At 43.3% G+C, this 26,695-nt stretch overlaps 2 protein-coding genes across 3 annotated transcripts in view; one reads left to right on the forward strand and one right to left on the reverse strand.

Annotated features, from left to right (window-relative positions):
• Positions 1-19: 19 nt before the first annotated feature.
• nr1d4a (nuclear receptor subfamily 1, group D, member 4a) lies at positions 20-12,128 on the reverse strand. Its single transcript, XM_029506265.1, has 8 exons — positions 11,467-12,128; positions 5,350-5,658; positions 5,175-5,263; positions 4,935-5,079; positions 2,214-2,791; positions 1,935-2,120; positions 1,597-1,807; positions 20-1,487 (listed from the first exon to the last, which is right to left on the reverse strand). Exons 1-8 carry the CDS (start codon positions 11,486-11,488, stop codon positions 1,291-1,293), a joined length of 1,737 nt encoding a protein of 578 aa, XP_029362125.1. The 5' UTR covers positions 11,489-12,128; the 3' UTR covers positions 20-1,290.
• A 6,647-nt stretch (positions 12,129-18,775) lies between these two features.
• Positions 18,776-26,695, forward strand: part of rarga (retinoic acid receptor gamma a) — a 35,931-nt gene continuing 28,011 nt past the window's right edge. For both annotated transcript variants that reach the window (XM_029505436.1, XM_029505437.1), the window contains exons 1-2: positions 18,776-18,910; positions 25,969-26,331. In XM_029505436.1, the coding sequence (XP_029361296.1) occupies positions 26,163-26,331 (169 nt within the window). In that variant the 5' untranslated portion in view covers positions 18,776-18,910; positions 25,969-26,162. The remainder of the gene's footprint in view (positions 18,911-25,968; positions 26,332-26,695) is intronic.

The following is a 26,695-nucleotide window of genomic DNA, read 5'->3' on the forward strand; positions in this document are numbered from 1 at the left end:
AATAATATATAATTCGAACTTTATAACATTATATCATTTCTATTCAGGAAGAAAACTTTACAAAATTTACAAGATGTGCTCAATCAGCCAATAATCAAACAAGCAAACAGTGAGAGGACGAATCAAATAAGCTCTCTCACCCAAAAATATCTCTTGTGTTTGTATGACAAACATTGGGGGCAGAGGAGGGGTGGATGTGGAGTGGGTGCTGGTGTTTTCAGGGATTATGCTGGTTGGTTACATCATCTGACAGCAGAAAGTGTGTCTGAGCCATCTGAGAATCCCTATTGCATACTCTCCTGTGAAAAGCCCCCATGGCAGGCCAAATCCCCACCTAATACAGGAAGGTCAGTACATTCTTCTTTACACAGAAATCATTTGTCATATCCATATCTGTAATATATACACATTGGGGTAAAATAATATGTACAGCAACAAAAATAAACAAAAGGACTACAAACCCCAACATGCATGGAACAACTGTATATGTCCAGATCTGATACAATATATGCAGACGATGTTTTGGTGAAATCATAGAAAATATCTTTCAATAATGAAGTTGGCATGTTCAAACCCAAGGTTTGCCAAATTTTATCTGGATGATTAGTTAAAAATACAGACAATACACATCCCATTGTGCACAAGTGACATGTTAAAATAGTGGTCTCATTCCAGTGCTAATGCAAATGGCATATTTGTGAAACAGTGATACGCAATTAACCTTAATTCTGATTTTGCTATGTATTATATACAGATTCCCTTTCTCTTAAACACGAGCTGACACAGAGGAAGCCAACACTAATGGTCCCTAAGTAATAACTGTATAGATCTACAATATCTGTCTTTCAGCTGCTGCTTATGATGACCTGTTGTTGCTGTATGGTTTAAGGAATAAACAGAAGTAAACTGGATTTTATTCTTAACTACACTGGATAATGGAGAAATGCACACATTATCTGTCTATAAGGGTAATATTAATCCTTCACAATTACTTAATTTCCTGGAACATTGTCTTTAAAGAGCTGTTGAGGTTTATGTGTATACACAAGTTTATATATGTATGTCTATTTGTCTCAAAATATTGCATGAAGATCAATCGTGAATAAAAAATAGGTTTGCCACTGCTCTCATTAATCCTTTTGGAAAACTCTTCTCTGATTGTAAAATTCCTCAGTTTTGAAAAAAGTCATGCCCTTGGAAGATAATGTGTTTGTGTCTGTGTGTGTGTTCTTCTGTATATGTTTGTGTAAAATAGTCAGTGTCTGTGTGCTCTGTGAACAAGTGGCCTGCTCAAGGGTCAATCCGAAAAGCCAATAGTTTGTCGGAGTGCAGGTTGTTCAGGGTGCGCAGGTCTGGCAAGCGAAGGAGAAGTTTTGAGAAGAGGGAGGTGTCATCTGGACGACGTTGGGCAATCAATGACCGTAGGGCACGAATTAGGCCCTCCTGGAGTTGCTCTACAGCCCACATATCCGAGATGCCAGAATGGTCTGCGGAACAGAGTGGATCCCCATGTGAGTGGTTGACCGACATAGTTAAAACAAGTTACAAGTTAATGAAAGTGTCAGTGATTCATGAAGTAAATTGTGCCCCTCTCACCTGCAGAGACCAGGACCACAGCCATGAAAAGAGCCATTTCATCAGGCTCTAGCCTCAAGGAGCCCAACTTCTCACTGAACTCAAACATTGCATCCAGCAGGGAACCCATGCCCAGAGCCCGGAGGGTGGACAGGGGGTAAGTTTGCCCATTTAGGAAGGTCACTGTACGCTCTTCAGCATTGAACAAGGTGCAGAACCTCACCATCAGAACCTAAACACAAAGATGGTTGAGGAAAAGTAGGATAGGTTTGAGAAAAACTCATTCACCAACAATACAGGCGTTATAAACTCTTCATTTATTACAGCAAATTTTGATCATTGGAAATATATATAATTACCTGGAAGGTGCCTGATTTGAGTATCATGACCTGGTCTTGTTGACTAAGCTCTTGAAATCCTGGGATGCCCTTGGCAAACTCTACAACCTCCTTGACAGCAGGAGTGAAACACTGAGAGAAGGATTCCCATATCTCCTGGCTGGTACGCTCTGCTCCTGATATAGGGCACGCGTTGAGAGGACAGGCCTAAAAGACAAAAAGACACAGGAAGAATGAACAGTTTGATCAAAGAAGACACAACACGTTCCTCTTAATTTACTTCAATGTGCCTCCACGTACCAGCACTTTAGCTCCTGCAGCTAATTTCCATGGGCAGGAGGGCTGATTTGCGGAACTTCCTGCATTGTGAAAACTGTAATGATCATCAGAGCTGCTCCTTTGAGGTGCTGTTCCCTTAGCCTGGTCTTGATTTTGGTTTGTTGTCGCTAAGAAGGTGTAGTGATTGTTGTCCACATTGTGGAATGTAGGTTGGTTGTCATTCGGGGCAACTGGGCATAAAGTGACTGGGGCAACAGGGCAGGACTGGTAGCTCTGGGCAGAGGTAGGGGGAGATGAGACTTGGGGAAAACTGGCATCCTGAGAATAGGGAGATGTGTTGTTATTTGTGGTGATGTTTGCCCTCTTAGCTGCTCTCTCCTGACTGCTGGTGTTGCTGCTGGTGAAGATGTCACGGTAGGCTTTCGAAATGGCCCCAATTGCCTCTTTTGAGTTGCCATCTTCTGGGCTAGGGGGAGCTTCCCTCACTGAAGACGAGTCCATGTCCATGGCAGCCGACTCGTTTAGGCTGTTCATGTAGCTCCTCATTTCATCCAGAAGTCGCTGCTTCTCTCTCTTGGGGATGCGGCCAAAACGCACGGCTAGGGTAGACACAAACAGTGAGAACAGATCAGCCTACAGGTACTGTGACAACATGGACTTCCACAAAATTTTTGATTACATAATGATTACACTGAAATTACATACATACATGTTTAATGACAAAAGCACTCCTATTACACAAAATTATTGTTGTTCAAGTTAATTTTGACCTCAGACAAACAGTAGTATGGAGGAAGCACAGGACTGCTGGTTTAACGTCCATTGGCTATTAAACAGTTTTAAGCATGATGAAACAGTTACCCACTATATCTCCTTATAAAGGTGCAAACATCAAAAGCATTAACAAGTTCTCAAGTTTTAAATGATTTCAAGGAGAATCACAAAACACAAGCTGCAAAATGAAAGCTCCCCATCCCCCTTCTCACAGTAACCATCAGCTGGAGAGGCTATTTATAGACCCTTGCAACCATCTGCCTCATCCTCTCCTCTATCCACCCCTGTCTCCTTCCTCTCCTGCTACCTCACTCCATTTGCAAGTAGGGCAGTGGGGCAACGTGAGCGTGATGTCACTCAGATCACGAGAGGGAGAAGGTTGATAGAGGTGGGCTTGCGGAGCATAAATGAGCTGAGGAGATAGCAGTAGGTGTAGATGACTGATGGGAGAGATAGTGCTACATTGAAAGTGGATGATTAGGAAGTGTGTGTGTGTGTGTGTGTGTGTGCGCGCGCGCTCAAGTTGGAGTTAAATGAAGCAAAAAGGTTTAACTAATATTGCTTCAAAGAGTTTGGCAAGTATGATATAGCATTTTTGAGTGGCAGACAGCATTTGCAAAGCAATGTGGCATTATTCCCATGTGTTCAAGTACCTGAAGCATCTTACATAGAAACATACCAGTTTGGGTCAAGTGAAGCAATTTTCTTGACCATTTAATATACTGTTATATATTCACTCAGGCAGGGTCCCTTAATGAGGATGGGGCCTATTACATTTAATGAGATTAACAATTTTCATCACAGATAAAAAGAGGCAAATTCAAATCAATGAACAGTTCCTCTAAAAACGTTGCCTATATTGTAGAAACAAAGTTCACATCTGCCTTGTGTGAAATCAGGGTGTCCTATTTATTGTGGGCTGCTGGCAGTTGCATGCGGTTTTCCTGTTTTTGTAATGGGTGAAACAGAGCAAAAAGGGGTTTCTAGGTTGTGGTCCTTAGAGCTTTGATAAATCTCCCTTATGAGGGTCAACATGACTGTCTGTTCTCTTATTTAGTCACATTTTGACATCCTATTTTCTGTATCCACCAAAAGTGTCAAGCACATGCAAAAATAACACTACCCTCTTTACTAGATTAGCCAATGCAGGGCACTGGAGGGTGGAGATAAGCAGAAACCATACTGAGATGCAGAAGACAGGAAAACTACACTAACTAGGTCATGATGTATGAGTGCACTGCAGGCCAAATTCTGTATTGTTTTTCTAGGTCAGTACAGTTGTTTTCTTAATATGCGACGATAGGTGATCAATCAATGTTCTGAGCTAAAACTAGGTGATGTCAGAGTCATGCCTGATAAATTCTGTCACAACAACTGGTTGTTTTGCAACCCAAGCTTAATTATTGCCCTCTCCCTCGTTGATTGCAGTAAGATGTTCAATGGGCACACACAAGGTAATCAAGTTGACCCTGTTCCAATTTCCTAAAATAATTCCTGTGTTTGCTGCAGTTTTCTAGATGATCGATAGCTTCAGGGACTTTAAGGCTCCTCTTCTCATAAATCATTGTCTGAGGAGGAGATGCAAGAGAGCTGAGGGGACATGGAGGAGGAGGGGTTGAACCGAACAAGAGCTTTGAGGTAACAGCATTGTGGGAAGATGCTGCAAAGGGCAGGGGAAAGACACATAAACTTACGAGTGTGATAGAAGGCCAGATGGTTATCTTTGCTAGTGCAGTGACAGAGGAGGAGGGGAAGGCAGGTGCAGGTCTGCTGATTGAGTGGGTGCCTGAGCTACTGGCACGATGACCTCAAAAGACTTTCTGTATTACATTTTTCACAGAGACCTACATATCACTGCTGTGCCGGTTTCCGGTTGGCCATTTCCCTGCTGCTTTGGCTAATCAGGGCACTGTGGTGTTCTGGCAGAACTACACGAGGGTCTCATTAAAATGTGTCAGGATGTCTCACCATCTCTTGACATGCCAACTGAGAGGCATTTCTTGAAACGACAGTGCTGGCAACGGTTTCGGTTCATGCGCATGATCAGACAGTTCTCATTCTTCACACACATCTTGTAGTTAATGTTTTGCTGGATGCTGCGGCGGAAGAAACCCTGAAAAATATACACACAAACATATCACATGAAACTGCCCATTCAAAAGCAGCACAGTGTTTATTTGTTCAACATAGTTCGTTATCAGGATTTACCTTGCAACCTTCACATGCATGCACTCCATAGTGGAAACCAGATGCTATGTCCCCACAGACTTTGCAAAGTAGGACCATTCCACCTGTCTCTGAAGAGGGGTAAAAGGTGACAGTTAGATAAGCTGCAAGAGCCCACATAAATCTTTATGCAAATTGATGCTGAAGAACCACATACTGGTGAAAGTTCCAGTAAACCCGCATGGCCTCTTTCCCGAAATGGGGTGTGCATAGGTATGCTGAGGAGTGGCTGCTACCGAGGGGCCACTGTAGACTTCTGGGAACTGGAATATCAGTTTGGAGGATGGGTTAGGGCACCTTGCTGCTCTCTGTTTCAGTGGCCCAATCTCTGTTAAGGTGACTTCTTCTGGAGATGAGGGCTGGGAGTGTGAAGAGGGTGACTGTGTCTGGTACCCACTGGAGGGGCTGCCAGGGCTCGGACTGGCACTGCCAGAGGAACCTGCGTACAGGATGACTCCACCACCTCCTGCAGACAAGGGAGATGGAAGAAACATTAAAACTCTGCGCTGAAATTACAGGTTTCATTTGGGCTCCCAGTTGAATAGAACAATTTCATTCAGATATATTCATTTTTCTATGACATATACTACTTTAAGTTATTGGCTGAATGAAATCATTTCAACAAAGTGGGCCACCAGCATCCCGTTAGAAACAGCTCTGCTACTGTACAACGGTGGCCGTGATGTGATGTAACGTTGCACTACCTCTGGCCAGCAGCCGCAGCTCTGTGAATTTGAAGCGTCGTTGCCTCATCCTGGGCGTAATAGACGTAATGATGCGTTCAAGCGCGTAACGTGGGCGCTAAAAATACTGCTGGTAGCACAGCAACAAAGCACAGGAGCTTCTTCTGGAAACACCAGGAAGGGCCAATTTGTTTTCTAATTCTTATCTGGTGCCAAATTGAGTATTTATACCGACATAATTATGTGGATTGTTTTTGTTTTCTTTTGTTTGTTTGTTTTCAGTCGACAAGCTGTGCTTTTCTAAAGTCTCACATCCTCTACCTCCCTCTGCCCCCCTCACTCTCTCTCTCTCTCGCATTTGCAGTCATGCGTTGTGGATGAGCGGAGACTCGGCCTCACGTGTCTGCGGGGTCCGCTGCCTCCTCCGCTCCAATAATAACCGCGCTCCCTTGGCACCGTGCCCAGCGCCAGCTAACAGCACGACACCTGACCGCTGCCTCACATGCATGGACTCCTGACACGGTTACTGGCCGAACCAAATCCCGCAGTCCCGTGTTGAAATATGCAACAATCCGAAATCAGATTGTCTGTGTTTATAAACATACGGCCACCAGGAAGTTACCCGGGCATGAGAGGGCTCCAGGCCTCAGCCACTGCTGCTCATGCATCGCCAACAGACAATGAGTCACGTTTTATTTTTTTTTTAAGCAAAGTAAAAGGCTAAACTGAATGGCGAGACTGCTGTAATAATGTCACCACTACTACATAATGTAACAGTTTACTCAGTTTACAGTCAAATCTGGCAGAGAGACAAATATGTAGGCTGCATGCAAAGTTGAGCATGTATTTCAAATTGTAGTATGATTCAAATTGAAAATTTCCCTCATGGCTGGCTTGTACATACATGTACAATGTACCAAAATACATGCTCTGGCACAGTGGTTGAACCATTTCAGCCTTGTTTGAAAGAAAACATGCTAGTACCCGGCTGTTGTTGTGTTGCCCTTTGCTGCACAAAGTATTTGTTTAGCGCAAATGTTTTGATAATCCCTCAACCAGCACGTGTTGGTGGATTTGTTGACTCATGCCAGAGCCATAGACAGATCCAGCTGACACAAGCCTGAGCCTCACCTCTTCCTGAGCTTGCATGTAGACAGAAGTGGCCCAGCCCTCGCTCCACCCAAACACATTGCATGTCCACCTGAAGACTCACATGTAGCCTACAGTGTTTATGATTGACCCTGAGAGCCACTGTGCTGTAAACACTGTCAATAGACAATCTGTTTTACTGCCTGTTTCCAATAGTGAAAGCCAGGCATCAAAACTTACACCTAAGTCAATAGAATATCATCGTAAAATTGCTCATACAATTTCAATCTGTAATAGAAACATTGCAGAGCTTCACTCTCTCCACAGTGGATTTCTACTGCTATTGCCAATTTATCTGGTGTTAAGTACCATTACTGTTTGCATTTGACATCCTGTAACATCAACCGACATCTAAATTGAACTGTTAGCTGACACTAGATGATATTATTCTTATTTAATATTTTTAATTAAATGCAATTCCTCCCATTTCCACATGAAAGCAATGACATATTTTTCAGCAAAAAATTTTGATACCACTGCTGCTATTAGGCTACTGCAGCACTACCTACCCTGATACAGTCCTTTATGCGCTGGCTGTTTCAGCTACATCAAAATCCACATGGTTCTCTTATATGTTTGAGTACACAAGACAGCAGTTGCAATTTAGGTCACAGCATAAAGCATTAATTGAGGAGTCAATCAGCCCTCAGTGCCCATTTTAAGATTAAGTTACCCATGCAAGCACTAATCTGCCTGGGACTGGAGGCAGGCAGAGAAACGTGAGCAGTGACCAGGCACAGCAGCGCCTCTCCTTTTCCTCCATCTACTGCCGTCACTTGTTAACTTTAATGCACAACATGCAGAGACAGCCGCGCATGACCTACAGTTTAAGTGATCACATTGTTTGCATTAAATGTACCAAGAAGGTGATCCAGTGTTAATGAGCACAACCAGTTTGTGAGCACTACTTGTGTGCTTGTTGTAGACTTGTTTCAAGGAAAACTAAGTAGGTTAATGTCACAAGATATTCAACAAATTTCGTCCATGTGCCTTAAGCATCTCTTCACACTGATGCTGCCTTATACTCACCAGCTGTGGCTCATGCAATTATCAAGAGACTGAATGAGCTGGAAGGTCAGAGTTGGGAGCAAAAACATATAAATGCCAGAGCATGATTTGAAACCTTTACTTTGATATCTCTCACTGTTTCTGTGGTTGAATTTGTTTGGCACACTTCTGCGTCAAACGCGGACAGACAACGTCCGTTTCAAGGTTATGAGATTTTATCAGCAGCATAGATTGGGTCTGTTTAATTGGCTCTCTCTTCCAGCGTGGTGTGGGGGATGAGAGGAGAGATGTGATGTTTAACAGCAGAGTCACGTTCCAGCTGAAACACACACTGAGCCGATGGGCATTGTGGGGGCGGGGGGCAGATGTTGCAGAGTCAAAAACTGAGTCAGCTTCAGCCACAATGCGCGCTCTCTGACTCGAGGGAGCCGGGTGGCTGATTTCGATACAGGCGAAGTGCATGAGGCGGGCAAACGTGACGAGAGAGAAAGAAAGAAAGAAAAAAAAAAAAGAAAGTTAATGCACGGAATTTCTGACCCACTGACCAAGCTCTCCCTCACCATCACCGCAGGCGGCAGCAGCGCAGGAGCGTCCGTGAGGGAGCGGGGAAGCGGCGGGGGGCGAGAGGAGGGCCCCGGTATCTCACGCGTCGCACGCGGCTCTGCAAGGGAAGCCACGTGAGGAGGCTTTCCACGGAGCTTTCAGTGGGAAGACACGAAACTTCGCCCCAACCAAGAGCCACAGCTCCTACAGTTCGACGGGGGCTTATGATGGCAGAGCCAAATGAAATAGAGCAGCATGTTGTGCGCCGGGGTGGTCTGACTGAGCAGCAGCACCGCCTGCACGATCAGCCAGGCGCCGTATAAAGAGCCCGGTCAAATGGTGTGCGTCTGCATGAGGCCAGACACGAGTTTATATTCTTAGGAAATACATAGGATGATCCATTTCTTCGAAAACCACCTCGTTCCAGGTGAATTAGAGCCTGAGATATTTTTAGCCTCCATTATCTGATCTTTTTTTTCCAGTTTCTTTCAGCAATGACAGAATAAGGAAGAGAGTTCAGTCCTATCATAAATCAGTTTAAGGCCGACCACTCTTCTTCCATTCAGAAACTCAGTGATGTCAATAAACCCTGCTTGCAATCCAGGAAAAAACACTAACACTTTCAAGGACTCACATGTCAGTGTTGGGATCTTTATTTAACGTTGCCATTGCCCACAGCCTATATTCTGGAGACTTTTTCTTTTTTCCATTCTTCAAATCAATGTGGTTATCTCAGGCTACTGCATTCCTCATAGCTTATAAAAGAAAGCTGAGTTTATGGAGACTCTTATTTCTAAAACTTGGCCATAATCAGTTAGTTTATTTCATTTTTTTTTCAGCCATGTAAAACTTGGAACCAAAGTAATGCTGGTTTGCAGTTGATGGTGAGGCATGGGCCACAGTGAGCCTCTTTGTACTTTAAACATGGGGAGAGAAGGCTATTGCAGATAACTCCACCAGGGGAGTGTTAAAGGACGTTTTTGTCACAAAGCACAGTCCTACTTCTGTTAAGTTTGTAGTGGACAGTAGGGAAAGACTGTTTTTATTTTGGAATACCATCTCACATGTGACTCACTGTAAAAGGATACTAATACTATCAAATGGCTTCTGGTAAAATTATGTGTCCAAAAAAGCTAACTGTAATTTGACATCACAACTGACGATGGTGTGAAAGTTGAAATACATATCTATTCTGGCAAATGTTCCTTACTTACTGTAAATATTAGATTGACAGATTTTTGACCTTCCAACATTTGAAATTATAGAATCAATGTTACAACTGATTCTGGATGCTCTTATATTTTGTCCAAGAGTGTTGGAGGAAATACACAATAGGTCTTTGCTATTATTGAAGTATTTATCTGCACATGACCTAGGTGGGCCATTTTGCATGCTGCATGTAAACAAACACATGGACAAGCAATATAATTTTATCTGATGGGTTTTATGGTTGCACCACTACAGCCATATTTCTGATGAAGTTTACAAGCTTTGTTTTGATCACACTGGACTCATGAGTGAAATGAAGCCATGTGCTTTCCAGGAAGCTCATTAAAATATTGACAATCAGTGAACCCAGTTCAATATGGTCATTTCCCTTTAAAGGAATGAGAGGAAGAATAAGTGGCAACCCTCATAAACCTACAGAAGAAAAAAAAATGTAAAAGAAACACATTAATACATAACACACGGATAAGCAGCTTAATACAAATTAAAAAAAAAAAACCTTACTATTGTCAGGTTACCCTCGACCTCATTCTCTCTCTCACACAAACACGAAAACAACCCCAAATATCAATAAAACACTTCAGCCAATACTACAGCTCTTATCTGTTATTACACATTTAACTGCCAAGCCTGCTTGTTGAAAAACACTGGCTGAGTTCAAGAACAAAAATAGGAAGTCATAACCCGGTGAGTGGTTTAAATGTTGCCCTCAGATTAGAGTAACATGTTGACAGAGGACAGGGAGCGCCCTATCTCACCTGTGCGGGAACGTGATCGTCGGTGTTGTGAAGTCGTCAAATAGAAGAGCAAAGCGGAAAGAACGAGCGTCTTTTGGCCGACCTACCTAACACCACTTAATGGAAGTTATCAGTTATTATACTGCAGCTACATCAGCGATGGCTTTGACGGAAAGACACAAGCAGGCGCTTTGTGCCAGACTCGTGTTGCTTTGGTGCTTCTCCCAGTGAGGTGACAGGAGGGTTAGTCGAAGCGGTAGCTCTGACAGATTATGATCACAGTGAGGGAGACTGCGGCTCCACGTGAGTTTGTTTTCACAAGGAGAAACAGGAAGTGGACAGAGTCACTATGGCCATATGGCGCGGCTGGCTGACGGTGGAGCTGCAGTCCCAAAGCTGCGTTTGGACATTTGAACGAAGTGCGACGACTTTTGAACAACTTCCACTTATACCTTCTTAAAAAAAAAAAAAAAAAAAAAAAAAAAAAAAAAAACCCAACACGTCGATCTTAATTAACTAATTCTGAAAGTCACAGGCTTAATAATAATAACTTCCAAACACTAACAAATTTTATTCCATGCAAAAGTGAGTTTCTTGCACTCATTGGGGCAATGCCAGTAAATATATGATGCACACATTAGAAAGCATTTTGAGCTTCAAAGGGTGAACTGCAAACCTATTTAAATGCATTATACTCATTTGAAATTCTGCGACTTGTGTTGCATTAATCAAAGTTTGAATTAAATTAGTCACATTTGTCTCAGTTTTGATAATACATTAAGGTATGACTGTCCTAAATTGGTACTGGATTTCCTTTGATACTCGCATAAATGGCATAATGCTAAGACTTTTATGTCATCCTTGCGATCAAACGCCAATGGAGCTGTTTCTGCATCTCAATTAATATAATGATGAAATGATCCTTACCGCCTCCGGGACTGTTATCCATGTCTCTTCTCGATGTCGAAGACTTCAACTAAACTTGAAGGCAAACGTCGGTGACTGTCACTATACTTAAGATAAAGTTTTTGGAAGACGGGTGAAAAAGTCAACAAACAGCTTTGCGTCAAACACCTGCTCCATTGAGCGCATAAACTCCCCCCTCCTAAAAAAAAACCCCACACAAAACAAAACAAACCAAAAAAAAAAAAAACTAAAGGGATGCGGTGGTGGAAAGGCGTCCGGTGTCCGGAAAGTTTTTCCTCCGTGAGCTGCAGGCAGGTGTCTGTGTGAGCTCCCAGTGATGTTCTGACAAAGGTGTGTCAGGCAGGCAGGGCTCTCCACAAACTACAGGGACCCTCCGGATACTGCGCCTCGGCTCGGGCGCGTGCGATGTGGCACGAGCAAAGATTAAATGATTCTCATGAATTCCAAGAAAGTAAAGTCAGCATATCCGCAGACGTAGTGTCAGTGCATGACATACACACCCACTGATACAAACACCCACATCAATCACGTTTGCAGGTGAGTAGGAAATGTGACCGCCCCTCCCCAACTTGTGTTGCGGGATTTGGCTCACTCTGTGTACCTCGCTGAGTCCTTTCTCTCCCTCTCTCCTTCTCTCCCCCTCACGCTTTGGCGCATTTTCATTGGCGGGGATGTGAAGCTGAGGGGAGTTTGATGCGCTTATTCGAGCGTGGTGCGTGTTCAGTAAAGCCACGCTACATGTGCTCCCTGCATGTGCCGGGGAGAGCGCTGCCCTACTGATACACATTTTATGCAAAATACGTAGCTTGTGGTGCGGAGGGACGGAGGGATTGGTGGATGAGAGCACGTGGACGATAGGCGTGGCTCACCGTGACCGTTTTTTCACTGATAAGCGGCTCTGCTCGCGGATGGTAAACACGGAGACATGCCAAACTTCGGGTAAGTGCCAAGTTTGTCGCCCATGTGTTGAGGGAAGCCGTCGATGTGCAACTCGACCCATGACACACTGCGGCACTGAACTGTAGACACCCGAATTCAAATTTTGATGTCAAGTTTCGTCATGAAAAGTTGATAATATGATACTTCAGGATGTATAATGTTTATTTTTCAACGAGATCTTATTTGTGCGTTGGAGGGAAAAGTCGGCTTTCACACTTAAACACACCCATTCATGTGTTTAAAGTTAGTTTGTCCAACAAACGGTTTAAAAATCAAATCAAAACAACAACGCCTGTCTGCTAGCAGGCTCAACACACAGCTTGAGGAAAGCGCCTCTTAGTGGTGAGACAGAGCACTGCAACTCAGCTATATAGCAAACAATGAAAAATGTGAAGAAAAAAACAAAAAACAGCATACTTTTCCTCCTATTTCCAGTTCTTTTTCAATCTTGCGATTCCAAATGACCCATAAATAATGCCTATACATAGTGCTATCTATCTATCTATCTATCCATCCACTCATCTGAATTAATTGCTCTAATGATTTTCAAAAAAACAGTACTCTGCTCATTTTCCATTTATCACGTTTACACATTTGTAAGGACAGGTTCGAGGTATCTAAAGTACTTAATAGGCAACCCTACTTAATAAACAATACCAAACGTAGCATTCTAATTTTTCTATTGAGATTTAATGTCCAGTTATTATGAGTAGGTCTTTTATTCCTCCCAACCGTTCACTGTTAATGAGAAGTACATGGGGTGGTCAGTTGTTTATACACTGACAAATATACAAATATTCAGTTACTTCGTGAGGTATTTGTTAGAGCTGGCCTGACACAGGCAGTGTCTCCCCTGCCGTCCTCCCTTCAGTCGCTAGGGGGAGTCACAGGGTCATGAATGTGCTCTCTCGGCAGCTCCCATTGACGCCCCTGACCCGCCGGGACTCAGTGACGGATTGGCAGCAAACGAAGGTAAACTGACAAATGACTGAATTGATCCCTGAACTGGACGGCCAAATGACGCGGTTTTTACGAGCGGCAGCGCCGTAATGGAGGATTTTTCTGAAGGCTGTCCGTGACTTTGTTTTGTCTCCTCCACAGAAAACTTCGTCGTGCGTGCGAAGTGTCATCCGACCACCGCTTCAGAACTTCTGCGGGGGATGAGCCGTGAAGCTCCCGGGTGAACCAAGGTAGGACTGCGTGCTGTACATAAATCACCCCCTGCGCCATTAATTGAATGTGTCTTAAAATAAATGAAGCCCAAGCTGCGTCGATCGGAGTGTGTGTGTGTGTGTGTGTGAGTGGAACTCATGCACTCATGATGAGAACACGTTATGGCAGGGCACGAGATAATTACAGGGTGGTGAAGCAGTTTGGGGACTGAGCAGAACAGGAATCGCTGCCAACATACACACCTGCAAAGCACTGCGTAGCCCCAGGTTTAAAAGACACTCTTCATCAGCGTCTGTCTCCCTGTCAGTCAGTCCATCAGTCACTCACCCACTCCCCACTCCCCTCCCCTCCCCTCCCCTCTCCTCTCCTCTCCTCTCCTCTCCACACACCTTGTTGTAAAGGCCCTAGCCTGCTTTATGAAAATAATTGCCAGTTGAGCTTTCAGGCTGGTGAGGGGCTACACTTTATGACCAGGCCGAATCTCACACATTGTCCTAGATTAGCCTCCGGGTTTGATTAAGACCAGAAGAAGCAAAGCAAATGAGTAAAGAATGCAGAAAATTTTCCAGTAGTGGACTGTGTGGAATCAGCCCCGTGATCCCCAGAGAGGCCTTTGTTTTTCTTCTTCTGTGCCGACAAGTAGAAAACATAACATACAAAACATACATCTACCACATATTCATACACCAACCCGGCCTGTCAAAAAGCAGAAGCAAATGAAAATGTTGTGTTTTGTTTTGTTTTGTTTTGTTTTTTTACATTTTTCCTGTGCAGTATTTAGTGCCCAGCTTTTTCACAAGGGCAGTTTTATGTGCGGGGAAGGAGGCATGGAAAAGAAGACCTTTCCTTTTGAGCTCACAGATTTGCAGTAATTACAGAATCACTTCCATATGTGGCTCTCTGGCTGCCTTTTCACTGCCCCCACCACCCTTCTTCTTCCTCACTGTTCTCTCTCTTTCTCTCTCTTTTTCATTTGCATTGTCCCCATTCCTCTTTTTTCTACTTTTATTTTTTGGCTTCCTCTCATGTACTCTGAGCTTCTTTTTCTTTTTTTTCTTTTTTTTTTTTGTAAAACCACAGCTTAAACAAAGTTTATGATAATCAGAACATCCTGGCATTTCTGGCGAACGGCTGCACTTTTGGGTGATTCAATTAGACCATGGTTGCCAAAAAAAAAAAAAAAAAAAAGACTGAGCGATTCAGGGAGAGAGAAGACAGACATGGACAGGAGAAGGGAAATGTTGAAGAATACGGAAATGTGAAAAAGCGGAAAGAAAAAGAATGGGACCTCGGTAAAGAATTTGAGAGGCAGTAACGGAGCGTGGAGGAGGGAGAGGTGGAACAGAAAATGAGGTAAAGAGAGGGAGGACTGGAGTAATGCTTTTTGACAGAGGTGGGTTCAATGTGGGTTCATGGTGACATCATGGCTGATTTTTGAGGAAAGTATAGACAGGAGAGCCGTTCACCTTTCATTGGACACACATGTTGGGGAATAGGCAAGAGCGCTCTTGTGTTGGCACACACACTGGTAGCTGTGTCGACAACCTCTGAATGCAACCCAAAATAGGCGCACAAAAAGACTCACTCCTCTTTTTATTTTCTCTTTCCCTCCCTCCTTCCCTTCTCTTTTTCCCTTCATCTCTGCTGCAGTAAAAAAGCTTCTGGCTCTCACTTACTCTTTTCCAAGCTTTTTGCTCATTTGTTTTTGTTAGAGGAGCACACAGTGGTATATGCCCTTCGGTCTCTAACACATACATTTCTCCTTTGCCATGAGTAACTCATTTTCCTGTGAGTAGTATTCCTCTGTGTATGTTTTTACTTCAAGGCAGTTGGACTCTAAATGAGCACTTTTTGCCAGGCGGGATGAATGAGCTCCTTCATTTCATGGGATGTGTGACCAAGAAAGTGAATATTTGTGTGTTGTGTGTGCATGAACGTGTTTCTGCATGTGTGTGTGTGTGTAAATGACTCCTGAGTGGGGTGGTTGCGTTCGCCCTTCATCGCCCTGCCTGTCTCAGTGCGGCACCAAACTGCACATGACATCAATCTGAATATGGGGAAATAGTGATCTCATTACAGGCATCTTGTTACTGATTAAAACCTGCCGCCACAGGCACCAGTTCCCTGCGCCCCTTCTCACTTCCCCACCACCGATCCCGACAGCTTCCCGAACCCCCCCAACCCCAGTTCTGCTACAATCCATCCATCTCTCCGTCTGGCCCTCCAGTTTTCATTCCCCCTTTCTCTCCCATTCCCTGTAGGAGTGGCCCTATCACCCTCTAACACCTCTCTCCTCCTCCTCACTGCATCTCCCTTTAACCCCGCTAACCTCACTTCCTCCCTGTCTTGCTCCCTTCATCATCCCCCACCTTTTTTTCTTTCCTTTCTGCCTCTGCTCCTCTTCCTCTGCCAGCGAGCCCCCAGGCCTCCGCTCCATAGCTCTGTGAATGCAAATACGGTTGAGTCTAAAGTGGAAACACACGACTGAGTATGATGATGCCATGAATATTTCATAACTTCATAAACACACCCAGAGAAGCTGAACAATACTTGTGTTTGCCAGATGACTTCCTGTGAGAAATTGCCCCTCTGTGTTCGACTCTTTGTCAGAGCAGACTGTGTTGGGATTGATGTCAGGGCAGTGCGTGATGATGTCACAGGCTGAAGTTAATGATATGAGAATGGCAGGGGCCATAGGCCATGTTTCCAGTGGTGCCCAGAGAGAGAGATAGCACCCTGATCTATCTTCATTATCCCCCACTCTACAGCCTTCCAGACACAATGATCATAAATCTCTGCCTGGAGCACACTTCACTGACACTGAAACACAAACACTAGTAACCTCTGACCTTCTTGCTGCTACTGCCTACACACACTCATCCATGCACACAGACACAAGCATGCAGACACACACAGACTGTCACACACACTCAGGCAAATCCTAAACACACCCCTTGCTCAATCTCAGAGGCATAATTTAATAAAGAACACAGCATGTGCTGCACACTGAGACATACACACACACACACGCACACACGCGACCATCTTCATACACTTGAATGCACATTCTGACACATGCACATGCTCACAGTCAGGGTGACAGCATCACACTCGCTTGTAGTACTCACTTCACATTTCTAATCCCTCTGGCAGGTGATGTACAGTAAGCTTTTCTCATTGTGTTATAGCAGTGTTTAACTTTGTGTTTCATTTTCCACACTTGCTGATTTAGTACTGCTATGTAAACAGTTAAAGGATTTCTATTAGCTTTGGTGGCCTCATAAGCGACACGTAAATCAAATGTAAACAAGATAAGGATCAGCCCAAGTGCTTTTTGCAGAATGGCTTATATGTGTGCTTCCTGATTATAAGGTTTCTACACAAAGGCAGCAGTGCCTCTCGTTGCTTATCCATGTATTCTGCCCAATTATATGTTGACATAAACATAAAAAATATATTAAAGAACATTTCAATAAGCTACTGCAGACCATATGTGGTTGTGAAGATTAGACGCACATAGGCACATCAAAAGCAAAGCTAAGAGGTTTTTTATTCTTATGATGTTTTGCTGGAGACACTTTGGGGTCAGTGTATTTAAGGATAAGATCTCTGCCTGTATCAGGCCAATTTCTGAGGTTTACAAATGGCAGCAGCAGTTACAGCTTGCCTGAAATGTACATGTAGCAAGGATGACCAAGAACAAGAAAAGTTGTTCTGTTTTCAATTGTGTCTGGAAGTCTGTAAGAATCAAGTGATTTTTTTTGACGAATTGCCATCATAAACAGTCTATGTAAGTTGGCTATTTTGAAAATTCTTGCTGCACTTGGTTTAGACATACATCAGACCACCTTTTGCTTACTATAGTAGATAATAAGCATGTTTTGCATATAAACTGGCATGTAAGTATTTTGTTATAGGAGATCTATGCTCTGCTGAAGAGGTAGAAGTGCCTGTTGAGGTGCCAGTTGAGGTGTGCCTTATCCTCCCAGGTCTGAGGTTTGAGGTGCTCCTCATAACCAAAACAACTTAAGAAACATTACATTCAGAAAAGCAGGGCACACGCCCAGAACCACAAACACATAAACACAGATCTGAAACACATGATCTCATATGGAGAGAGGGGCACATTCAGGGGCACACCCAAATCTGTTGCGGCTGCTGCAGCAGAGTTCTGCCATCTCACTCTCGGGGACTTCCCTGCAGCTCATGTGCCACCACTAGTTTCATGAATGAAGTGAAGTGAATGAAGTCCAAAAATTAGTTGTTTTTTTTTTAACAGAATCTTGAAAATATTGCAAATGGCATGATGCCAAATGTCTGTCCTGAAAAATGTCAGATATTAGTGTTTAGATGAAAAATCTTTGTGTCTTACTTCCTTAATTAATGCCAGAAGAGTCCTTGCTCTTGTTTTCAGTATTAATACAGTAGCTTTAGCAATAGTAATAGTAGTTGTGATTTATTTTCCGTGCTCTGTGAGTATCCTCTCAGAAACATAGCGAGAAGTGAAAAAAACAAGGCCAAGCAAACAAACAACTTATATACAATAACAGCACATACAGTACATGCCTGCACCAGGCAGACAGGCAATTATGATGTGATGGAAGATTATTATTATTTAAATTCCCCCTTAATAAGCACACCAGGAATAAACAGGGAGTAGGCAAAACCACATATTTTCTTGGAAGAATGAGAAGAAACCTAACAGAGTCTGTGTTGAATCAAAACATAATAGTATGTGTTGTGCAAGATTTTCAAACATCCTCTCCTATTAAGCAGGGAGCATGTTGATTAAACTTGCACGATTGTAGATCATGCCATTGATTAGCAGTTCAATGTGCATAAACTGTTTTTTAGGTAAACTGACTCTTTAGCCAAGACGATGAAGGCGAGAAAAATAATTCACCCAAGAGACAAAGAAGGGAGAGAGAATTAAAAACAGAAATGTAAGTTCCCTGGGCCTTTTTCTTCCCTGCAGGCATTTTGTGGCTTTTGAAAAAAATGTGCTGTATATTTGAAGTGTTAGGTCACATGACAGACGAAGGCTTTATGAATCAGAGAGTATAATTATTTTTTCGTGAGTGTGTGCCTGTGTTTTGGGAGTGAAGGACTCATTTTAAGAGGAAGAGACTGGGAGAGGGGAGGAGGAGAGTGCAAGAGGGGGAGTGAATGAGAGGGAGGGAGAGAGAGAGGCTCATTGCTGCTCTGTCTTTGCTGTCAGAAGGACTCTGATGAACGTACACACATCTTTTCTCCTTTTCTTTGGCTAGCTCCGCTCACCAAACGGTTCCATCCAGTACTTGATCTGTCCGTCTGCCTCATCAACACGGCGCTGGTGAGTCATTTGTACTTTAAAAGGTTCGAATCAGTAACTCGAGTCAATGTTTGTCTTTCTCTCATCCACACACTCTCTGTTAACAGAGGGAAAGAAAGAGAGAGACAGCAGTTTTTGGGAATGGGTCGACACTTTTAATTGAAGTCAGAGACTGAGTTTGCGAGACACTTGAGAGGCTTTGAGACAATTAATCATTGTTTTCCAGAAACCCGACCCGATTTCCATGTGTAAACACTCAAATGTCCTCCCTTGCATTTGTTTGCATGCAGTGTATCTGTGTTTGTTTTTTTTTTCTGCCTTCTAATTGTGACATTTGGTTTATATGAAAACATGAACACGTACTGTGTGTGTGCCTGCATATGTCTGTGTGCACGTGTGGTTATTAATGAGTGTTACCCCATTGCCTGTAGAGCTCTTCATTATTAGCACATGTGTGTATTAGTATGTACACACTTGCATCTGTTTGATGTGAATGAGAGGAATTGTTGGAACTGTTTTCTCTCTTCTTTTTCTTTTTCTTTTTTTTTTTATATAACCAGTATATGAACGTTTGGAATAGAGAAGCATGGTTTTCTACTTTTTAAACAGCAGAGACTAATTCCTGTGGAGTGAGGTGTGTCTGCCGCTCTGGTCTTAGTTTACATGAAAGTTTATTCATTGTGTTCCCATAGTTAGCAGCATGTCAGCAGAGATTATTTATTAATGCTGGCAAATGTACTAGGTTAACAGGTTCCACTTATCCCAGCCATGTGGAACACAGTGCATTTAGTGCTGTGTGATTTGGATATTAGATAAAGATCAAGCACCTGATGTTAGACTGTGGGTTTGTGCTCCCAAGTGGCTGGCCACTAGGTAAAGTGCTGCAGCTGGATTCCCTTTGCTTTGCACCTGCTGTCCACTGCTTATTTCCCCTGGTGGACCTGACATAAGTGTGAGGGACACTTTGATTGAAGTGAATTGAAAAGAAACGCCTACACAGCTGAGTGAGGGATCCCGCCTCAAAGGCCAGTGATATCTGTGTAGCTCTGTCATCTGGCCTTTCACTTCATAATTGGTGACATCTAGAGTGGAGTAAACAGGGCTCATCATGGACAGGTTGTCCACACAGAGCACCTTTGTGAGTCTGAGTCACAGCATTTTGCTTGTTTTCACTGACTGTTTGGAATTAATTATTTTTCGTGCTGGCTCTTATACACTCCAGATGTGTATGTATCATTACTCATGAGTCCCACATTTGTGATCATGTTGTGTTGAAGTTTAATCAGCTTCACCAAAACCATTCTTCCATTTTTGTTGTTGTAAACATTTACACATCAAGTAACAGTTTAGCCTTAGAATTATTTAGTTAGTGCTCACAAACCCTATTGTACTTAACTACTTTGAAACAAAAGGACAAAGGAATTTGTTTTTATTGATATTGAAACAGTGTGATTAGTGATTGTTCACAAACAGCATGCCCTAAAATTTAGACAAATCTGGTCTGAATGTAGGCCACAAGTACTAAACAAGTTTAATAATTACTAGTCCAATTGTTTGACTAATACTTTCAGTGACATGTAAAAACATTTTCTTTTCATAGGATGCGTAAATTCAGCAGTATACTTACCTGCTATAGCAATAAACTGTTAAATCAAGTTAGCTTGAGTGGATAGCGCTCAGGTGGGGCCACAGAGACAACAGTTAACCCATTAAAGCTTCTGTATTGCAAAATCTGCTGTCTTTGTGAGCAGTAAATCTGGGAGTTGTTGATACCTGTCATTTTCTGGAATTTCTATAGCAATTAAGACCAAGTGGTAGGGAGGAGTTAGACAGGTGGTTTTAAGGGAATCGAGGGGCTCTCTGCTGCCACACTATAATTAAGAGGAAACTATCTCGACTCCATTTCCTATGTCTATTTTTGCAGGTGTGCTGCTCTGATCGTGAGGATTTACATTTCAGCCAGCCTCTGAGCCCTCATTAAAAGGTCTTTTGGCACAAAGTTAAACTTGTGTGAATGTGAGTTGTTTTCCATGTTGTGCTTGTGTGTGTGTGTGTTTGGGCCTGTTTGTGTCTGCTGACTTGCTTTGACTCCCGAGGCTAAAAGTGGTGGCGGTGAAACCCATCCATTATGTATCTCTATACAGAGAAAGGATTGTCTGTGACTGGAGGAAGAGAAACACCTTCAGTTACTTGTACAAATTCTCCACAGTTCCCCTTTTCGTAATTGCTTCACGGGACCTGTTATTTAGTTAGTGCCAACTTTACCTTTCACTTACAGAAAAGTAGCCATCACTATGATGCCACTTTACACTCGTGTCTCTTGCTTTATTTCCTGTTTCTCTCGCTGTTGCACGCTCTGTATTTCTCAGAATGTCTTGCCTTCCTCTGTCTTTGCCTTTTCCTGTTGTGGCGTGTTTTCTTCTTTTCTGGACCCACGGCTGGAGTCTCCATGTTGAGTACTCCAAAGAGCTCCTTCACATCATGGAAACAACAAGCTGTCAGGATGACTTCATCATGTCACAAAGTGTTTTATGACTTACTGTGAGTTCTCACTCTTTCCATCCTTCTCTCCATCATCACAAATCAAAACAGCTTGTTAGGTGACATTATGTTTAAACGAAGAAAAGAGAACAATAAAAACAGAGTTACTGTCTGAAGAGTGCACTGAGACACTCCCTAGTGGCACTCCTCAACAACAATGTGCTTGTAAGTGACAAGTGATTACACAGAGGTGCTACTTTGCATTGTTGCTGTAAGCAAATACTTGTTTTTGTGATGCCAAGAGCTGGCAGATGTCAAACAAGTTTTAAATGATGGAATGCAGGTCTGTTTGGAGACACTGAACCATCTGTCACTAAATGTCTCTCTCAGAGCCATTAACCAGCCACTTGTTGAAAGACTGTTAGCTGCCAGCCTTGCATCAGATAATGGTGTTGTTTTCACAGCCATATACTACTGACACCAGCAGCAAGATCAAATAATGTTCTCATTATCATTCCCACTCAATGTGAATATTTATTATTTTTACTCCTGTTAGTTCTTAATCCATAAACTGTTTAGCAGACTCTGTTGGCTCTGTATGGAAACATTAATCAGTGAGGATGACATTAAATGCTCATTTTGCTCCCAGCAGTTGGAAAATCTGTCAACTCAGTTTGGACACATAAACCGTAAAATCATTGTTTCACTGTTGTGGTAGTACAACTTCATACATGACACAAAACTTCAACATAATACTCTCTACTTCAAGCAGCTTCGTTTACAAAGTCACATTCATCATTTTGTGATGCTGACAATTAGAAGTCGGAGCTTGGAAGACATGCCCATTTTTCTCTCAATAAACAAACAGGAGTGGGCAAGTCAGAGGAGCGAAAAGGGTGAGAGGACTCTGTACTGCTGCCAGGGTACATGGTACACTTCATTTATCTTGAGGCTCTAACTTTACAATTCAATCCTTCAAGTAGGTTTTGACTTGAACCTCTGCCTGGGATGATTGACACATATTTTTATTTCACCTTGCAGGAAATTTCTGAGAACAATTGCACATACCGCCTCTGTGGCATAACAAAAACACAAAAAAAAACCTCATTCAGAATCTCATAAATGTGGAAAAAACTCTCTGAAGAAGTTGTAAAAGACTTCAATGGCAAATATTGCCAAAGATAAACATACAATTATAACTCGCAGTTACTGTAAATTCTTTTTTGTTTTCTTTGACTGGAATAAGAAATATCTTCTAGTAAACGAAGCAGGGCAGTCATGGCACCCAGAATCCTGCTCCCATACGTCGGGTAATCACCTGTGGTTTCTTGCGCGGACTAAAAACACCCACTCCTTTTCTTGGTTGTGTAGTGGCGAGCTTCCTGAGATGCCGTGATTTATTTGTTATGTTTGACTGCAGTTCTTAATGCCTGAGGGGCCTCGCTCAGTCACAACAGTTAAGACACAATTGTTGTTTTGCACACAGAGGACTTGATACCCTTTGTTTGACAGACATTGAATCTGTGGGAACTGTTTGCTCTGTTTCTCTCTCATTCTCACCCTCTCTCTTTCTGTCACTCTCCTCTCTCTATCTCTTTTCCACTCATTTAACTCTCCGTTCTGCTCAGTTTTTTGTTTTTTGTTTGTTTGTTTGTTTGTTTTTTCCAATCCAATCCAATCCAAACTCTTTAGTGAACAAGGGGCTCTCATTCTCTCAAGCATGTTACGTCTTGTAGCGCTGCGTCGGAATCGCTGCCTTGATTGATTTCATTTCATTTGCTACATGGCGTCTTGTCCTGATAAAAATCAATGGATCATCTCAAGTGTGACCAATGAGTCTGCTCTAACATGATGAACTACTGTGAGGCCTGACATGCTACTATTTACAGAAAAATCCAAAGTAAATTTAAACTGCCACCGTGTACCTCTTAGGCAATGATGGAAAGTCCCAGCAGCAGTCGTGAACCCACCCATAGCTGGCCCTGGTGCTCCTTGCCTGCCTGGCAGCCTGTTGCCTCCTGTGTGCCCCCCAGGCTCAGGGGAAGTGGGGAGGCCCTCCATGCCCATTTGGCCCTGGCTAACAGGGGATGAAGTCACTCCGAATTCCCCTTATCCCCTTATAGCCCCAGACAAGCTGGCGAAGCGAGCCTACCACAGGACCCAACATAAAACATAAATGGCTCTGTAAAAAGCTGCAGGGCTGATGTGACTCATTAAAAAACACTGGCGCCAACTCTTTTATTAATTCGTTATTGTGTTTGGGAAGACTAAGGTTACTGGGTTCTACTGGGCTGTGTTTCTCCTTTTAGTATCTTTCTTTATTAGACCCTTTGTTTAATGCTCATGAAATGACAACAGTTTACTGCGCTCAGATATGATTCTCCGCTTGTTCAGATTGCTCTTTTTAAGATGCATTTTACATCACTGTACTCTTGTTTCCACCTGTGGGGATAAAAGAGCCCTACTCTCTGCCATGACTTCTCTTTGTGCTCACACACTGTCATTTTTTTCTCCCTTATCCTTTTCTCCCAGCACTTGCAGACAGATTGTGCTGCCTTTATGGGGCCTGCTTTGAGTTCATGAGGCAGATACCCAAACAGGCCAAACACTAGCCAAGTACAAGCTCATAATACACATACACACACTTTATGAGCATGTGCATTGCTGGCGGTTTTGTTTTCCCAATCTGTGCCTCTTCTCCCATTGGGGCCACTGTGAAGCTTTAAGTGATGATTTTGTGTGTTACTTACACAGTGGAAGTGCTGCACGAGCTCATGGTACAAGTTGTATATGCATTTTAGAGATGGACATGGGGTGTGAAAGGGAGAACTGGATATAAAGACATGAGGGGACAAAAACTGAATGTAGTGTGGACAAGAAGTTGGCCAGGAAGAGGAAAGAAAGAAAGAAAGCAAGAAATTCGCTGAAAAGGAGAAGGTAAGACAAAGAAAGATGGCAGTATGGCTGTGTTGGCAGGATGGGGGTGGGTGCCTATCGGCGGCTGCTCCTTCCTGAAACGTGGCCACCCGAGCCTGCCTGAGCTCTGGATGCACATGTGGAACAGTTTACTGTAATGGAACTCTAAATTAGTGGTGGTTTGAAGCTGCCTGCAGCAGTAGGGTGTAATTAACTGGCTCTGTTGAAAGAGAAAGAGCCAGAAAGAGAGGCAGGGAGGAAGCTGGAGCCCTGGAAAAGGCATGGGGTGAGAGGTGTGTGTGTGTGTGTGTGTGTGTTAGTCAGTGGTTGCTCTCACACATGTGGAGGGTTTCTTTCTTTCTTTCTTTTCTTTTTTTTTTCGGTCCTTGATTGCGTGTGTATGAATTTCAGACCAGGGTGCGTATGTGTGCATATTGGAAAGGTCTTCCTCTTTTTCCTTGGCATGGCTCCACCTCTTAGTGCCCCCCAGTGCCCAGACCCTGTCACTGTTGGTCTGTGCGTTTTTGCACATTTCAGCAGTTCATCGGTTCAGCCTTAGATCTTTTTTTTTTTTTTTTCCTCCCTTCATTTCTTTGTTTATACCGAATTCATTACCAAGATTTTTTTTCCCTGTCTTTTCTCCCAGATTCACAAGCCACAGCAGTTCCAAATTCCTTGGCTCTGCTCTTTTTCAAAGCCACATTTAAAAAACAAGCTAATCACACCACCCACTCATGGAATCACGATAGGGAAGCAAAAGGCAAAAAGAAAATGTGAGGCTTTACTGGGATCCCCCCCCCCCCACCTTGTATGAACAGTCAACAGTGGGGCATAACTGCAGCCATGTCCACACTTGAGCCTGACTTGTCTCTGCCTACTGTGTGGAATCAAAATGACGAGCGGGCTGCAGGAGGCAAGAGCCAAAATTACTCTGTGGGATGAGAGCGTGACCTCAAGAGAAGATAGTTGGAAGTGACAGCAGCAGTTAGCAATCAGTGGATCTCATTTTCCCTACCCCCTACCCACATCAGCCTACCCCCCCTTCTCTCTTCATGCTGCTCTGGACCCCGTGTCTGGGCCTCTGTTCCTGGGGGAAAGAGGCAGAGAGGCAGGCTGCTGTGCTAGGCTGGCAGCAGGAACAGAGGAGCTCTTTATAGTAGAGTTCTGGTGATTTAAATCATATGGCATAGCCTGGAATCACTGTAGAAGTCTGGAAGCTCTTCAAAACTGCAGGAACAAGAGCTCTCTCTCTTTTTCTTGCTCTTTTTTTTCCCTCTCCCTCTCGCTCTTCCCTGTTATAACTTTTTCCAAACTTCTTACTTATTTTCTTTTCCCCTCGCCCAGTCTCAGTTTTGCTGCCTTTTCCTCTCTCTGTTCACTCATTCTATTTCCTCTTGTGTCTTTTATCTGTTTTGGTTCTCACCATCCTTGTCTTTCCTTACTTTCTTCTTCCTTCCCATCCTGTCATACCTGTTGGCATTAACTTTACACATCTCTCTTACAACTGTGGACAAGTTATTCTCTGTCCCAGAACACAGATGGACTCAGGAGGTGATGTGAGGTGAAATGCGTTTGTGGAATCCGTAGAGAATCTTAACACAAACACTGTGTTCATTGAGAAACAATCATACTGATGTTTTATGTGGTGATAATAACAAAATTCCCTTCCTTCTCTTCCCCAGAAAGGTGAACTGGATGACTCTTCTTAAGTGGAGTACGACCTTCCCTCACTAAACCAAAGGCACTGTCGTTGCTCATCCATTCCCTTCATCTTCAAAAGGCAGTGGATTTCAACTCAGCCAGGGATTTCCAGGTGTTGTGAAAGCCATCACTTTCACCTACCGATCTGCTGTGGACCCCTGGGGGCTCTGTTGCCATGGCTACCAACAGGGAACAGCAGGTTGGTCACATGACTGGCTTCCCACCTGCTGTCTACCCCTTCGCCTTCAACTCCATGAGAAGCCACTCCCCTTTCGACCTGCTGGCCAACAGCAGCCTGTTTGGGAGATTTGGTGCTGACCTGCCCAAAGAGATGGCTGCTCTCTGTAAGTCATTTTCATCACTGTTTCTCATTCATTTCTGTCCATTGCACATTAGACTGTAGATATGGCCCACACCTTCCTTTAAGTCTAGTCACATTAAACAATATATCCTGGAAAGAGGAAAGTACAGCTATTTAAATTGCACTCAATTATGTGTAATTTTGTGGAGATGGAAAACTTTAGGGTCTGTTTGTGATATAGGAAGAATGGTAGCAAAAAATCCCCCAAGAAAAGCTGTGAGGATAAAGTTCACTTTCATCAATACAATGATTACCCCTTCCCTATAGATGCTTGTAGATTATGTGGTCATGACCACAAAATCTTGACTCTGGCCTCACTGGTTAGTGTGTGTGTGTGCGGACCTCTC

This window comes from Echeneis naucrates, chromosome 7, assembly GCF_900963305.1.
Source record: "Echeneis naucrates chromosome 7, fEcheNa1.1, whole genome shotgun sequence".
NCBI lineage: Eukaryota > Metazoa > Chordata > Actinopteri > Carangiformes > Echeneidae > Echeneis > Echeneis naucrates.